We start from the raw sequence: 17074 nt of genomic DNA, 5'->3' as shown, positions 1-17074 counted from the left end.
GCCTCTTGGGGTCGGGGTGGAGCAGGACCGGGGCGCTGGTGAACCTCTCCTTGAGGGACTGGAACGCAGAGTGGGCAGCCGGGGACCAGATGAACGGCTGGGAGGGGGAGGTCAGCCTGGTGAGAGGTTCTGCCACGCAGCTGTAGTTCCGGATGAACCTCCGATAGAAGTTCGCAAACCCAAGGAAGCTCTGTAATTCCTTCCATGATGTGGGATCGGGCCAGTCCACCACAGCCTGGATCTTGCGGGGGTCGGCCCGGGTCTGTCCCCTCTCAACGACGAAGCCCAGGTAGTCAACGGAAGGGGAATGGAACCGGCACTTCTCTGCCTTGACGAAGAGCCGGTTCCGGAGGAGATGTTCGAGTACCCGGCGGACATGCTGGACATGTTCCTCGAGGGTCCTGGAGAAGATGAGGATGTCATCGAGGTACACCACCACAAACCCGTCGAGCATGTCGCGGAGAATGTCATTCATGAGAGCCCGGAATACCGCCGGGGCGTTGGTGAAGCCGAACAGCATGACCAGGTACTCATAATGACCCCGGGGCGTCTTAAAGGCTGTCTTCCACTCGTCCCCCTTCCGGATCCGGACCAGATGATAGGCACACCGGAGGTCCAGCTTAGTGAAGACTGTAGCCTGGGTGAGGGGCTCAAGGGTGGAACTCATGAGAGGAAGGGGGTACTTGTTTTTGACGGTTATCTCATTGAGTTGGCGATAGTCAATGCAGGGTCGGAGGCCCTCGTCCTTCTTCTTCACGAAAAAGAATCCAGCTGCCACCTGGGAGGACGAGGGCCGAATGAGCCCCGCTGCCAAGGACTCGGAGATGTACTCATCCATCGCAGCTTTCTCGGGGATGGTCAGACTGTACAGACGACTGCTGGGAAGGGGTGCCCCTTCCCGATGAGGAGGAAGAGATTGGGCCCGGGTCTTGCTGAAAACCTCACCTAACTCGTGGTACTCAGGGGGAACAGAGGAGAGGTCGGGAGGCGGGTGGGGCAGCCGCTGATCAGATGTCCCTTCTGGCCACAGTAGAGGCATTGACCCGCCTTGAACCGGGCCTCCCGTTCGGCCGGACTAAGGCGCGTGTGCCCCAGCTGCATAGGTTCCTCCCCCGTCGTGGTCTGGGGCGCGGGGGGAGAAATGGCCACAGGGAAAGTGGGGTGAACAGGAGTAGGGATCCTGTTAGGAGTGCTGGACGACTGGGGAATGGACGGGGATCCACGCAGGGCTCGCTCACGCCTCCTCTCCCGGAGGCGTCCGTCGATGCGGATGGCGAGCTTGATCAGGTCCTCGAGGGAGGTGGGCTCCTCCCGGGTGGCTAGCTGGTCCTTGACAGCCTCGCTGAGACCTCTCCGGAAGGTGACCCGAAGTGACCGGTCGTTCCAGTCGCTCTCAGCTGCGGCCAGCCTGAACTCCACCGAGTAGTCTGTGACACTGCCACTGCCCTGCTAGATACTGCTCAGCCGAGCACCAGGGTCCTGGCCACCGACTGGATGGTGGAAAACCTTCCGTAGTTCCGCCTCAAAGGCGTTGTAGGTGAGGCAGAAACTGGCCTTCATGGACCAGGAAGCAGTGGCCCACTGAGCTGCTCGGCCTGTGAGCAGGTTGGTCACGTAAGCGACCTGGGCAGCATCAGCCGTGAACATGCTGGGTTGGTGCAGGAAGACCATCAAACGGTCGTGGGCTGGAGAGGCAGGGCTCCCGGGGAACTGGGTTGAGCCCCACAGGGTTAACCGGGGCAGCGGGCCCAGGGGGCGGTTACCCACGACTCCAGGGGCAGGCTGGCCCGGCGGCTGGATGGTGAGAGCCGCCATGATGGTTTGCAACTGCCGCAGGATCTCTGCTTGTTGGCTCGCCAACGCTGCCTGCTGGCTCGTTAGGTTACCCACACAGGCCTGGAGGGAGTTGGTCAGTTGGATCTGTTCGATGAGGGCCGCTCGAAGCGGGCTGGCCGGTACGCTCTCTGTGTCGGCTGGGGTCGTCATGGTCAGTTCGTACTGTTAGGGTTTGTGGAAGACCCCAAGCGCACGACACCAGGCAGAGATGGGGTTAGCCGAAAACTGGCATACTTTATTCCTTACGCGTACAAATAGTCAAACATAGGAAGGCAATGAGCGACAAGGAAAAAACAGAAAGTCCAAGGGGAAAAACTCGCGGGTAATCCAAACGGGAACACGGCAGGATACTTCCACGGGGAAACTTTGCAAGGGAAAAACATGAACCAAGGGCTGGGATGAGTTCGTAGAGAAAAGGACCGTGGGAGGAGAGTAGCCGCTACTGCGGGGAGGTTACAACACGAATTGACAACGGGCACGTGGGAGGCCACCAAACTTAAGCCCAGCCCTGATGACTAAGCCCGGCCCTGACGAGCCGATTGGCTGCCGGCGCGGGGTGGGCGGGCCACGGCGCGGGGTGAACGAGCCATAACAATAGCAGCGTCTAATATTTTACTAATTGCATTCCTCACTATTGTCTGGTCCATTTATTTCATTCTGAATAATAAGTTGAGTTCATTAAGCACAATTTTGCTCGGTATAGTTAACTCTTATTCAGAATAGTATTAGTATACGAACCCGTAGCCCCACCTTCCTAGTTTATTCCCTTTCATGGCGTCAAGTTATTCTCAGCTGCACTAACCATTCCAAAGACACACGCAAATATGATGATATGGCGTTACCCAGCTCTCAAGAGAAGGCGGGGGCTTATAGGAGTTCCTAGGTCAGAAATCATTGGATGATTTCACAGGGGCCCAAGTTTGACATGGATGAATTTAGGATGAATTCTGGCTGGCTTGTGTAATCTGGTGATTTTTTTTTTCCTGATAAAAGACCAGTGAAATGGGAAGTAAACTGCCTTGATGACCCAGCACATGAATATTATTTCATATTGCTCAGTCACTGCCAAAACTAAGCAAATCATGTTTTCCAAAACATATGATCTTTGATACAGCATAAAGAGAAATGATTCACTGTCATAGAGGAAGTAATATTGTAATACTGGTAAAGTAGTTCCATCTCTGCATAGTGATATGTAAAACAACTGCACTAACACTTCCTCTTTTCTCAGGTTGTGGCATTTTGTCCTTTTGATTGTTGAGAGTGAGATAATTGTTCCCTATAAATCAGTGTTCACAATCCAGAATTATGGTTTGAAAACTGGAGCTTTTCCTCGTCTGAATTGAACGTCTCGGGATAAAGGGTTGTTGCCCATTGTCATTTAGTGTATCTACCTGTTCTCAACGGTGTGGATGTAAAACCTTTTTACACACTATTGTAAGATCTCCGTGTAAAAACATCGCCTTTTAACCGTGATTTAGGGCCTGTCACATGAACGTGACAAGACTTATTTTGTAAAAGAAGAAAAAAAGTCTCCATGATGAGTTCATCTTCAAAGTACTGGTCTTTTATTGGTGGAGGTGAGGTGGTGTGTGTGTGTGTGTGTGTGTATTTGAGTGCATGTGTGAAAGTGGGCGAGTGAGTGATGGAGTTAGCTCAGTTATTCCCAAGGTGTTGAGCACCTCACATTTGATGGGTGATGTTGGGGGACGTTTAAGATGAGGGGTGACAATGATAAGAAAACAAAAGACAAATAAACTGAGGATGTTTCTCCAAAAAGACCCCCCCACAAAAAAAACCTTGCTAACACAACTTTTACTTTTAACTTTTATTTCTTGAATATCTATTCTGATTTCTTGTAGTTATCTTGCACTTGTGTCTGGTTAAATTTAGAAACATGGATGCTCAGGCCCTTAAGCTTGAGGTTGCTTCAGTGGTCGATGTATATGCTTTGATTGTTTCTAGCCTACGTACGTAAGTCGCTTTTGACAAAAGTTTCTGCTAACTGAATAAATGTAAATGCTTCGGAGTTACTAGATGGACCAAATTTGGAAGCCAAAGTGTGGACTACAACAGCACACAGTGACTTTTGACTGCTGTGTGTGTGTGTATGTGTGTGTGTGTGTGTGTGTGGGGGGGGGGTTGGCCTGGTACTCCTAATCAAATTCACATTTCAAATTACTTGGAAGAGCTTGTAGAAAAGAATAAAAAAGTGAAGAAAATGTTTCTATTGTGAAAAATTGGGGAGGGCGGGCGTGATGAAAAAGGTTTTGAACCACACTTTAATACAGAGATACAGCACAACACCCTCCATAGTTCTGTTTTCTAACTAAAGCGAGAATTGTGTGATATTTGTATGGTTTACAACTCTCAACCATTTCCTTTTCTGACATCAGTTCCCCAAATATCAATTCACTAGTCTTGGTACTTCCCCTTCACCCCATGTGACACAGAATATTTGGGAAATGTTCGACTCGTATGAATGCGGTCAGCGCTTTAAAAGGCCATCCTCACCTGCATCATCATTCACTGCAGCCGCCAACGCCACCAGTTGAACATACTCATCATCAGCATGGAGAAGGTTGGTAACAATGGGTCACTGTTTCTAACACCGTTCCCTCGTTTTGTTAGAAACCTTTTTAATAACCCAGTAGAATGCTACCTCGTGATTTATGCCTGGGGTTCTTTTTTTTTCAAAGGGGAAAGTTACAGGGGAAAGTTAAGTATTAAAGTATGTGTTTCAGATCACAGCACTTCCTCTTTCTCGTTCTGATTTTTTATTTTTTATTTTTAATAAAGAACGTTACTTGTGTCAATACACATATTTACAGAGATAAGGTGGAAATCTTTTTACAATGTTCTTTGCTGTGAGAACGTCTGTCAATATTTCTGATTTTCAGGATTCTCTACTTAAGGGAGGAGTAATGATCACCCACCAGAACCATGATGGGAAGCACCAGTATGAAGTGCAGGATGTCATCAAATTCAAAACAGCAGATAGAGGGAAAGCATTTGCCAGGTATCTTAAACCAGGCCAGTCTACTTGGCCTTTTTTTTTTTTTTTGCTGTAAATCAAAGTTTTCACCCTCTATAATTACCTCAGGGTTTAACAACACAGGATGTCAGAAACGAAGAAAAAAATCTGCGTGTTTGGAAATGAATATACAGCTCTCTCAAAAAACCCCATTGATTCAGTGTCTCAATGATTGATTGGTTGATTAAGAGGGTCTTGGTGATGGTCTATCTACAATGCATAGATTGAGGCTGAATGGCACTGTACAATTTTCTGTTGGTCTCAGAAAGGGAGACAGGCTGATGACTATCAATGATATCAACCTGCAGGATGTTACACCCGAGGACTTTGCACAGATCCTGTCTCAGGGTAATCCCATGTTGGTGAGTTTAAAAAGTCTGTCACTCAGTGTTCAAGTTGAGATTGGTGCTTTTATCAAGTTAGTGTAACCTTTATTTATTAAAGCTGCTGCAAGTAACTTTGTAGAGGTGAGCATTTTTAACAGACCCCCCCCTTCCTCCTCCCTCCAAATTGGCTTCATGCACGGGCATGGATTTGTCCATCATAACTGACAAAAGTCATAATGTCGTTGATAATCTATACATGCAATTTTTTTTCTTTTCAGTGAATCGCTTAGTTACACCAACGTTGTTGTTGTGCAGTACTGTTTTACTAAGAGGTGAAGTATTTGTAAAGAGCATTATTTCCAAGGGACACTCCTTAATGGTGATTGGTTGTTTCATTCAGGCCAAACTGATTTTTATAAAATTCAGAATACAACACCAGGAGCAGGCAGAGAGACCAGATTTTTTTCACAGTACATTTACACTTGATGGATATCTGTCAGTAAATAAAGTGAAATTCAGGAAATATGACAAAATGGTGTCAAAAGAAAGTTGCCTACAGCATCTACAAGCCCTCAGATACCACAATGGAATATTTGACATCATAACCACATCCAGGATGTGTAGATGTATAAAAACCTCTGGCTGAATTAACCCTTCAAGATGCCCATTGGTTTCACAGCCCAAAGCCAGAAATTATGTATTGAAATTGCTGTAGTTCTTGAACACTTTTGAATGTGTGCCTAATCATGGTCTCTCCAGAGGCAGCCCTTTGTAGTTTACTCCTGTAGGTTTAACTTAAGTATAACTGAAATAGAGTTGCACAAGCTCAAAAGATTACATAAATTTAACTTCATCTTGGCCTAAAACAGAAATCATTATTTGAGTGAAATTAACTTCCTATGGATTTGGCTCAACCTGAAGCTTTGTCTTTAACTTGTACGTGTTGTAATCTATGCATATATTTATACGTTATAATGTGTGTGTCCAATGACTGCCGGGATAGGCTCCAGCAATCCCCGCGACCCTGAGTAAGGATAAGCAGTTTGGATAATGAATGAATGGATGAATATTCAATTCAATTTGTCATTAAAAACAATGTGCAGGTACATGTTAAAAATTAAATAAGGGCTGCGGCTTCGCCAAACAGTGCAAGACAGACATAAACAAACACAGAAAACACAGTATAAGATATACACAGATGAGGACCCAAAGCTAAAAATAAGTTAAAGAGCACGAGTACAAAATATTTAAAAATATCCACAGACATTCAGTGGGTAGCAGGGTTCAGGTGGACAACAGCTTGGGGAAAGAAGCTGTTTTTGAGCCTGGTAGTGTGGGCTCTGAGGCTCCTGTAGCACCTCCCAGAGCGCAGGGAGGCAAACAGTCTATGGTTGGGGTGGGTGGGATCTCTGCTGATGCCGAGACCCCTTCGAAGGCAGCGTTTGTGATAAATGTCTTTTATGGCTGGGAGCTGGGTTCCGGTGATATGCTGGGCCGCCTTGATGACCCACTGCAGAGCTTGCTGGTCTACTGATGTGCAGTTGCCGTACCACACTGAGATGCAGCTGGTCAGGATACTCTCGATGGTGCAGTGGTAGAACTTGGTGAGAATTTTGGGGGAATATAAAACTTTGTTTCAACAGCTGCCATCGGACAAAGTGACAGAGAGAAAGAAAGAGAGTGACAGACAGGGAGAGGTGTATTCAGGACTTGTGTCAAACTTGGACTCCTTAATCCATATGCCCCATCCCCTCTATAGTCAATTCAATTTTATTTGTATAGCCCATCTCATCATCAGCCACTCCTCCGGGGTCAGGTCATGGTGGCAGCAAGCTAATTAGGGCACTCCAAAACGTCCCTCTCCCTAGCAATGCCCTCCAGCTGCTCCTGGGGGATACCAAGGCATTTCCAAGCCAGATTGGACATGTAGTCCCTCCAGTGAGTTCTGGGTCTACCCCGGAGTCTCCTCACTTTTGGACATGCCCAGAAAACCTGGTGCCCAGGAGGCATCCTAATCAGATGCCCGAACCACTTCAACTGGCTCCTTTCGACACGAAGGATTAGCAACTCTTCTCCAAGCTCCCGCCGGATGTCCGAGTTCCTAACCTTAACTGTAAGGCTGAGCCAAGACACCCTACGGAAGAAACTCCTTTCAGCCGCTTGTATCCGCGATCTCACCCTTTCGGTCACTACCCAAAGCTCATGACCATAGGTGAGGGTTGGAACGAAGACTGACTGGTAAATTGAGAGCTTTGCCTTCTGGCTCAGCTCCCTCTTCACCACAACGGTCCGGTACAACATCCACATTAATGCTGATACTGCATCAACGCGCCTGTCAATCTCCCACTCCATCCTACCCTCACTCGTGAACAAGACCCAGAGATACTTGAACTCCTTCACTTGAGGCAACAACTCATCCCCAACCCGGAGGGAGCAATCCACCATTTTCCGGCAGAAAACCATGGCCTCAGACTTGGAGGTGCTGACTCTCATCCCGACCAGTTCACACTCAGCTGCAAACTGCCCCAGTGCGCGCCGGAGGTCACGTTCTGATGAAGCCAACAAAAACCACATCATCTGCAAAGAGCCGAGATGCAATTCTAAGGTTCCCAAAATGGACACACTTCTCACCTTGGCTGCGCCTTGAGATCCTGTCCATGAATATCACAAACAGAATTGGAGACAATGTAAATATATATATATATATGAGTATAGCACATGATTACAAATTTCCCTCAGTGGGCTTTATAGCAACACAACACCATGTCCTTAGACCTTTGCATCGGACAAGGAACAACTCCCTAAAAAAAACCCCAACCCTTTAACAGGGGGAAAAGACAGGACGAATCCTCAGTGAGAACAACAGAGGGATCTCTGCTGCCCCAAGACGGACAGACATGCAATGGATTTTGTGTTTACACAATTTACAGAATACATTATTGAAAGAGGATAATAAAATTATAATGGAATTACATTATATGTGAAGAATATGATGAAGAGGATGCCAAGCAGTGTCCAGACGCCACCGGAACAGCCCAGGACCAGAGCCAAGTGACCACCATCACCATGTAGACAGAAAAAAAACACACATACACACACACGTCCGTCACACGTCTGAGTGAGAGAAGGATATAACTTTGAAACAGGATAACAATATTATATGGATTCACAAGATATATATAAAAAGAAAATGTGATGAGGGGGATGCTGATCAGTATCCAGTTGGCGACCACCATCACCATGGAGATCTGGGAGGAGGACAGACTGCATGTGCACACAAGGGAGACTCACATTGTCTAGTTGCACACAATAGAAGAGAAAGGGGAAGACATCATTCAGAGAGAGAAAAGACATGTGAGAGAAGAGAACAGTTTACATACTCAAAAGATCTATAGGCTATAATCTCATCTGCAGAACAGTGCTTGGTAAATTCATTGAGACAGAAACTGACCCGCCCCACAGTACAGTTTGTGAAGCACTCAACTTAAAGAGCAGGGTAACCAAATTGACAGAAGATTTGCTTCAAAATCGTTTATAAATGTGGGAGATGTATTGCTGTTGACATGTTAAAATGTGTTGAACCATGTGTAGAACTGATTTGCGGAGTTAGACCGTTTTTGGGTATTTTTCCCGTTTTCCTTTCTTTATTTTTTTGGCCGGTTTCCTTGGTGACGTCGCTGTCTTCCTTTCACTGCCACAGCCCCAGAGTCTGAAACTAGTGGACGCTGCAGATTTTTACACGTTTTTGAAGCTTTGTTTTATATACTTCGCAACATTTTTAATCATACAGAATTGGCTGGGTGGTTACTGATATGTTTTCCTGGGGTATGGGTATCCCAAAACACAGATTTGAGCTCAGTTACCCGCCACTTTAAAGGCAGCTAAAAGTAGGCTAAGGCAAAAAGATCAGCGTTACGTCCCTCGGTCTGGAGAGAGTGCAACAATTAGTGTACTGGGTAACAGTGGAGGTGAACACAGATTTGAGCTCAGTTACCCGCCACTTTAAAGGCAGCTAAAAGTAGGCTAAGGCAAAAAGATCAGCGTTACGTCCCTCGGTCTGGAGAGAGTGCAACAATTAGTGTACTGGGTAACAGTGGAGGTGAGGGTGCAACACAGTGAGACATAAACATATAAATATAATAAAATGTATATTTATTGACACCATGACAGGACACGGGAACCGAACGGTTGCCAAAACAACTACTAACAAAAGTAACCCACCTTTGACAGTGCTCAAAGGCACCAAACCTAAAGACAGGAGGTGGCAACCACTCCTAACCTAGTGTATCTAACAGAGGTGAGCTACGTGATGGGGTGTTTACCCATGGGCATCTTACCTTGATCCCCTTGCCCAAAACAACTAAAGCAACTAAAAGCTAAACATAACTCAAAATAGTAAAAATTCAAACTTAACCGAAAACAGGCCAGACATGGCAAACAAAGTAGCTACATAGACAAAGACATCAACATAAAGTAGCTACAACACACAAACTAACTAGCTACACATTGGGGGGTTTAAATGGGAGACTGCACAGCTGATGGAAATTGGATTATTTGTTGACCGGTTGATTAGGTGATGAGGAGCACCTGGCGATACCTGAATGTAGAGTGAGAGTTAAATACAAAAAGGCAACACAAAACAACTATACGGACACAGACACAACCGTGGCCGTAACAATCAGTTTTAAGTTTGGTTTTAAAGGACTCAACAGATTGATTGTCTGATGGTAGCAGGAGGTTATTCCACACGAACAGGGCCCGACAGGAAAAGGTCCTACCACCAACTGACTTCTTTTTGACTTTGAGTACACACAGGAGCCCTGTATTTTGAGAGCGAAGTGCTCGAGATGGAATGTATGATTTAAGGAGATCAGACAAGTATGATGGGGAAAGCACATTTAGGATTTTATAAGTCAGCAGAAGCACCTTGAAGTCTGATCTAACATGGATAGGAAGCCAATAAAGGGAGGCAAGAATTGGTGTAATATGGTCAAATTTCTAGGTTTAGTTAGGATTCTAGCTTCAGCATTCTGGGCCATTTGAAGACTTAGTACTAGCATGTGGCAGACCTAAACACAGAACATTACAACAATACAGCCTGGATTAAACAAATGCATGTATTAGAGTCTTTGCATCAGTCATAGAGAGGAAAGACCGACTTTTAGCTATGTTACGTAAGTGAAAAAAGGCAGTCTTGGTAATTTCTCTGATGTGCTTATCAAAGGAAAGGCTGGGATCCAGTAGCAGCTGGTGCTAAAAAATTTTTTAGGGGGGGGCGCAATTTACCTTGGCGCAGCACACCTGACAGCTGCTTTAATGTCTACACAGTCACAGAGTTATTACGAAGGACAATGTCGCCTATAAAGTTTATCAAGGTTTGTAGACGGTGGTTGATTGACAGTCGAGACAAGGCGTCGTGGTGGGTGTGAACATAACTGACAGCCACGAGAATTGTCCAATACAGAAATACAGAAAAAAACATTAAAACAATACCAATTTGCTTCCAATAAAAGTGGAAGTGTCTGGGGCACGGAAAATCTGAAGAAACCAATTAGACAGCAGTCTCAGGTCACCTGCTTGCCAAAAGTTTGAGGGCTTACATAAGATATCGTTTAGCCGCCCCTCACCCAAGAAGTATATGTATTAAGACAGAAATCAACCAAATTCCATTTGGAACCAATATTTACTGGCTGCTGACAGGCGCTCACAGACTGAAAAACACTTTTATTTCATAATTATTTGCATTATACAACTAAATTATATTTAAACTGTTTAAGTAGATTTTCATCTCTTGATATTTGAAGGGGGCGGTGCCCCAGCACCCTGTATTGGCCAGCCACCACTGTGGATCCAACATAAGACCAAGATTTTTGGCTGCCACACTTTGTGAAATCAGAGAGTTAACGATTATTATTGTTACTTGATCAAACTGGTGTCTATGTCAAGCAGGGCTAACGACAAGTAGCTCAGTTTTATATGAATTTAAAAGCAGGAAATTTAGTGACATCCAATTTTTCACAGCAGCCAAGCGGGCCTCTAAATTGGCCATTTGAGTATGATCATCAGCCCTTATTGGCACATACAGCTGAGCATCATCAGCATAGCAATGGGAATTTATTCCGTGACTGCATATAATTTGGCCAAGAGGTGAAATATAAAGAGAGAAATGTAGAGGGCCAAGAACCGAGCCCTGGGGTACGCCATATTTAACATCAGAGAAGTTTGATGTAATATTATTATAGCAGATGTAATGTCTTCTTCCAAATAAGTATGATTTAAGCCAAGAGAGAGCCAAGCCAGAGACACCAAAATTGCAATTTATTCTGTCTAATAGTATACATTGATCAGTGACGTCAAAGGCTGCACTGAGGTCCAGTAGTAGAAGCATAGAAGTGGAATCAGAGTCCATAGCTAGTAGAAGATCATTCGCCACTCTGGTCAGGGCAGTTTCAGTGGAGTTACAGGCCCTGGAAGCCGATTGAAAAGGTTCAAATAGTTTTCTTCTAAATTGGTTGACAGTTGTTGATACACAAGTCTCTCTAGTACTTTAGAAAAGAATGGAACATTAGAGACTGGTTGATAGTTATTAAAAGACCCTGGATCGAGGTGCGTCTTTTTTAAGTAGATGTTTAATCACAGCTGTCTTAAAACTGCTGGGAACAATGCCAGTAATAAGTGATAAATCAACAATGTCTAGCATTGTAGTTCCCAGGAAAGGCCTGAGGTCTTTAAAAAGTTTTGCTGATAAAGGGTCAAATAGGCAAGAGTTGGTTTTGAAGCTGACACGAGCTTAGTCAAGGTATCTAGAGAGATAGTCTCAAAAGCTGTAATAACAGGGACTATTAGTGACTCATTATATAGATATGATTTTGGTAAGACAGGATCTGTAGGAGTAGCTGGAGTTGAAGAACTAATTTTGTTTATGATCTCATCAACCTTAGTACAGAAAAAGTCTAGAAACTCATGGGCCGTGTATGGTGAGCAGCTAATAGACTGCTGCTTTTTAGTAAGTTTAGAAACAGTGTCAGAGAGAAATCAGGGGTATGTTTATTAATATTGATTACGTGAGAGAGATACGCTGCATTTGCAGCAGATGAGCACGTTTTTATTTCAATAAACACTCATGCAAGGATAGGTAAGAAACTTCCAATTTTGATTTTCGTCCTTTAATGTTCCAGTTTCCTGCAGGCCACTTAAGAGCATGTGTCTCATCGTTAAACCAGGGTGTAGGCATCTTTAGTCGCCTAGCTCTGGTAGGGAGAGGTGCAACTGAATCGAGGAGACTAAAGGTCGCATTTAAGTCACTAGTGAAATTTTCTACAGAGTCAGTCTCTACAGTGAAAGGAGCCAAGTCTTCAGGCAGCTGCTGACCAAATGCAGCTATAGTGGGTGGACCAGTGTGGTGAGTGGCAATTACATCTATGCCGACATTAACAGGACAGGCCAATAATGCTTCAAATTTGGTGAGAAAATTATCTTACAGCGGATATGGTTGGCATGACATTCAGCTCATCGGGTGTCCCTACAGACACAATTGGCTGTGTGTGCGAGTAGGAAGCCGGATGTGGGTATGTGTCCTGGTCGCTGCACTAGCACCTTCTCTGGTTGGTTGGGGCGCTTGTTCGGGGGGAGGGGGAACTGGGGGGAATAGTGTGATCCTCCCATGCGCTACATCCCCTTGACGAAACTCCTCACTGTCAGGTGAAAAGAAGTGGCTGGCACATGTATTGGAGGAGGCGTGTGGTAGTCTGCAGCCCTCCCCGGATCGGCAGAGGGTGTGGAGCAGCGACTGGGACGGCTCGAAAGAGTGGGGTAATTGGTCAAGCAAAATTGAGGAGAAAAAGGCAGGAAGATAAAAAAAGACATTCAGATCAGAAACAGCTATCCATTTAAATAAAACCAAATCAAGGATGTTACTACTGCAATGATTCGACTCTTGAACAAACTAAGGGAACCCAAAAGTATCAACAAGCACCAAAAAGGCTTTACTTAGAGGATCAGCAGGCTTATTCAGTTGAATATTGAAATCACCAAAAACTAGAATCTCATCAGAATGCGCAATAAGACCTAAGACAAATTCTCCAAATTCTTCTTGAAATAATGAGTAACAGCCAGAAGGTCGATAGAGTAACACAATCTGGACTGAGCTGAGTTTACTCATGGCTGAGGGAGATGGACCCAGAACAAGAGCCTCAAAAGATTGCAATTCAGATTCAAGTCTAGAAGTCAGATTGAAAATAGACTTGTATATTAAAGCAACACCCCCACCTTGTATATTTGCCTCAGCTACATGGGCATAAGTATAGTCGGGTTGGGAAGCTTCATTTAAGGGAAGGAAAACATTTGGTTTCAGCCATGTTTCACATAACCCAGTCATATCGAAACTATGTTCAAGAATGTATACCTTACCTCGATTTAAACCATAGCCTCCCTTTCTCCATTCCTAGACGGTACACCTCGCCAGCAAGATGGAGAAGCATGTTGACCAGGGGTGCCATGAAGATGACAATCTCCATCCCATCTCTAAGGAGACTACCCTGCTTCACTTCAGCATGGAAATGAGGAGAGAAGAGGACCTGGGGGAGGCTGATGAAGGAAAAGAGAAAGAAGAGAGAAGAGAAGAGAACGAGGGTATGGGAGGAGAGATTGATGGGGAGGATATATGTCAAGGTGAAGATGGAGAGAAGGGGCCGAGGGACCTGCTCGTTGTTACCATGACAAAAACCAGCATCACTGTTGTGAAGGGGAGGGGCTGTGATGCCGAGGGTCCCTGTCATGAATGCACTGGGAGAGGATGCAACTTTAAAGAGGTTGTGATGTTGTCAGAATCCAGCACAATGACTCTTGGTAGGTAAGGGGGAGCGGGTGCTGGAAATATGCTGATTGCCAACGTACTGATGAATGAGGATGTTATTGGGGACATCCATTGAAATCTGCTTTTAACCACAATTTACCCTGAATGCGGATTATAATTCTTAACAATTGGCCGCCCAGAGCCTTACCCTGAGCATAACCATACCGAACTCAAACCTAAACTTAACCATCTCTAATATCTAATACTTAACCATGATCATTTCTAACCTTACATTTAAACTTGTCATCTCAAATCTAACTTAAGCATCTCTAATGTAATACCTAAACGCAACCATTTCTAACCTTATAGCTAAACTTATTTAACCATCCCCAGTCTAATAGTGCAAAAATGGATGATCAGAGCAGATGTTCCTAACTATGTATTTAACATTATTAGATTGCAATGCTTCATGCTTCAAGTATGGAATGAAATTTGATTTGACATGTTGACCTGTAGTCTTGTGAGGCCGGACGTATTTTCATCGCAAAGTGATATAGTCATGTCTGGCCCCACATAACTACGTAATTCCCAGACTATAATTCACTGTTGTTGTTGTTGTTGTTGTTGTTGTTTTACTTGTCTGGCTGGTCCTGCGACTTATATTTCATAGCGATTTATACAATGTAATTTTGCTGGATGAATACGCTGCAAAAAAAAAAATTGTCCCTAGGTGTGAATGTGTCAGCTCTGTGATGGACTGGCGGCCTGTCCAGGGTGTCTCCCTGCCTGCCGCCCAGTGACTGCTGGGATAGGCTCCAGCATCCCCGCGACCCTATGTAGGATAAGCGGTTTGGATAATAGATGGATGGGTGGATGGATGAATACATTGCATTTCAACTAAGGCCACTTGATGGTACTGTTCAGTCTTGTGACAACTGAAAATACTGTACCACCCATAGAAATTGAATAAGAATAGAATGGATAATTTGTAGTCCGGGAAATAACGGTAGTTGACCCCATGTACACATGACAGACAGTTGAGAATCACAGATTGTAGGAACTGCAAATACGTCAAATACACTGCATGCAAATATTATGTCTGTGAGACTGGGTTGGCTCTTCTCGTCTCTCCCTAAGTGCTAAAACTAAAACTTTCAAAAACAGAATATGTTGTTAAAGGATGTATAACTACAATTTCACCAACATTAAAATTTGATTGTTTTTAGTTGAAGTGACTTCTTTTTGAGTGTACTATCTAACTTTCAGTATCAAGAGGCAGAGGAAGTGGCATTTTCAAACAGGAAAAGCAAATGGACAACATTTCAATTGAACATGCTGTCTCCCAAAATTACCTCAGAGGATTCTGTTTGCAAAACACCCCCTATGTGTCACCAAATCCAGGTTTGTCACTTCCTGTAAAATTTCACGGTAAATGAGCATCTCTGATTATCAGATTTTCATTCCGCTTTTGAGATGTTGAGTTGGTTAGGTTGACCGATTGAGAATATTCCTCAGTTCAGTTTTGTTATTTTCAATCAATCAAACATTAGAATTTGATGTCAAATATTGTTTTCTCTGTCTTCTTTAAAACCCGTGCTTCATGTTCATCACTATCTCCTGAATGTGTGCAGATTTCTTCAAAAACACTTAATTTTCAACAAAGATGGACAGATTCTTTAGGTTTCTTTTTTTATTGTTCTTTACTTTCTACGTACTCAGAGAAGATGACCATCTATTACTACAAATCAAACTGTATCGAGAGGACTTTCAGGGGAATGCCAGTGGTCCTGAATTTTACTGACTCCAACTGCTTCCTCAAATGCTGCAGAGATGGGGAGAGGGTGCTCCTACAAGTGGAGGTATTTGTGTGTGTGTGTGTGTGTGTGTGTGTATGTCTTGGCATCAGTGTATATGTTGATTTGTGTGTGTGCATAGCTTTGTGTGTGTGTGTGACAGTGAGTGAGTAAGTGAGTGAATTAGTTTGGTTAGTTAGTTTAATTAGTTGGCTTAAAATGAGCATGAACCTTTTGGTTCAGTAAATTAACAAGCAGAAAGTACTTTCAGGAAGTGTATCTGCTGCGCTGACAAATACCTGTATCTTGTTTGAAGGCTGCACTTAATTTACTGTCCATGTATTGTTATGACGGATCAGCTGGTGATCACCAGGATCTGCAGCCACCAATGCAATCTGTAAATACTCATATGTTTGTGGTTAAATGTCATTCCAGACATGTGAAAAGGAGAGACTGAAACAGATCTCCAGGAGTGATCAGCTGGCCCTGTCATTTCTCTTCTACATGAAAGCCAGCAGGGACAGACAGCGGCAGTTTGAATCTGCCCTCTGCCCCACATGGTTCATCCATGTAGTCAACACAGACACATTACAAATGGCAAACCAAGAAGTACAGGGAAAGGACCCGTCCTTCTTCTTCGTCATTCGGAAATGATGAAGAAGCACATTCTGGATGTATTTTCTCAAGTTTTATTCAGAAGCCAAATCGAGTTATGACATGAAATCTAATCTGATCTAATATATATCTACTATATATATATATATATATGGTGGAAAATTAAAGTTGGGTAATTTATATCTCCCACTCAGTATATGCCGTACGGCAAATAACAAATCCCATTTGAAGCACATTTACCATACTTCTGATGTAGACTATGAATTATCCTCTGAAGATTTTCATTGGGTGACGGTAGATAGAATCTATATATCTATACATAATCAGCAATTTGAAAAAAGGTCAGTGAAAGTGACTTTAGACTTTATTAAATCATTGCTTTCAATCGGAAGTTAGACTGTGCATATTATCTAGGGTTATGCTTGCAATCATTTTGTATTTTGAACATTTTTACCCTGGTATTTTAACTTAACATATTTGGGCTTTAGTAGTTCCACTGTAGTATTAAAAAAATAAATTTACATTGAAAACTTATATAGAAAGTTGTGTTGAAGTCCATGTAATACAAATTGATAGAGGCTTTTCTTATGATTATGTTAAAACTAATATTCTGCTATTGCAGAAGCGCGTAGATATGCATCATACCACAATAGCTAAATAGAAATGACATATTTTT

The 17074-nt window shown here is 43.9% G+C and overlaps 1 protein-coding gene across 1 annotated transcript; it reads left to right on the top strand.

Moving 5' to 3' along the window:
- Positions 1-4378: 4378 nt before the first annotated feature.
- On the top strand, positions 4379-16445 carry LOC130111257 (uncharacterized). The gene is made up of 7 exons (XM_056278382.1): positions 4379-4417; positions 4737-4855; positions 5136-5232; positions 13644-14043; positions 15257-15391; positions 15710-15849; positions 16219-16445. Exons 1-7 carry the CDS (start codon positions 4409-4411, stop codon positions 16435-16437), a joined length of 1119 nt encoding a protein of 372 aa, XP_056134357.1. The 5' UTR covers positions 4379-4408; the 3' UTR covers positions 16438-16445.
- Positions 16446-17074: the final 629 nt, after the last annotated feature.

Source organism: Lampris incognitus, chromosome 4 (genome assembly GCF_029633865.1).
Source record: "Lampris incognitus isolate fLamInc1 chromosome 4, fLamInc1.hap2, whole genome shotgun sequence".
In the NCBI taxonomy this organism is placed as follows: domain Eukaryota; kingdom Metazoa; phylum Chordata; class Actinopteri; order Lampriformes; family Lampridae; genus Lampris; species Lampris incognitus.
Note: the sequence above shows the minus strand (reverse complement) of the source record. Positions and strands in the feature narration are given on the sequence as shown.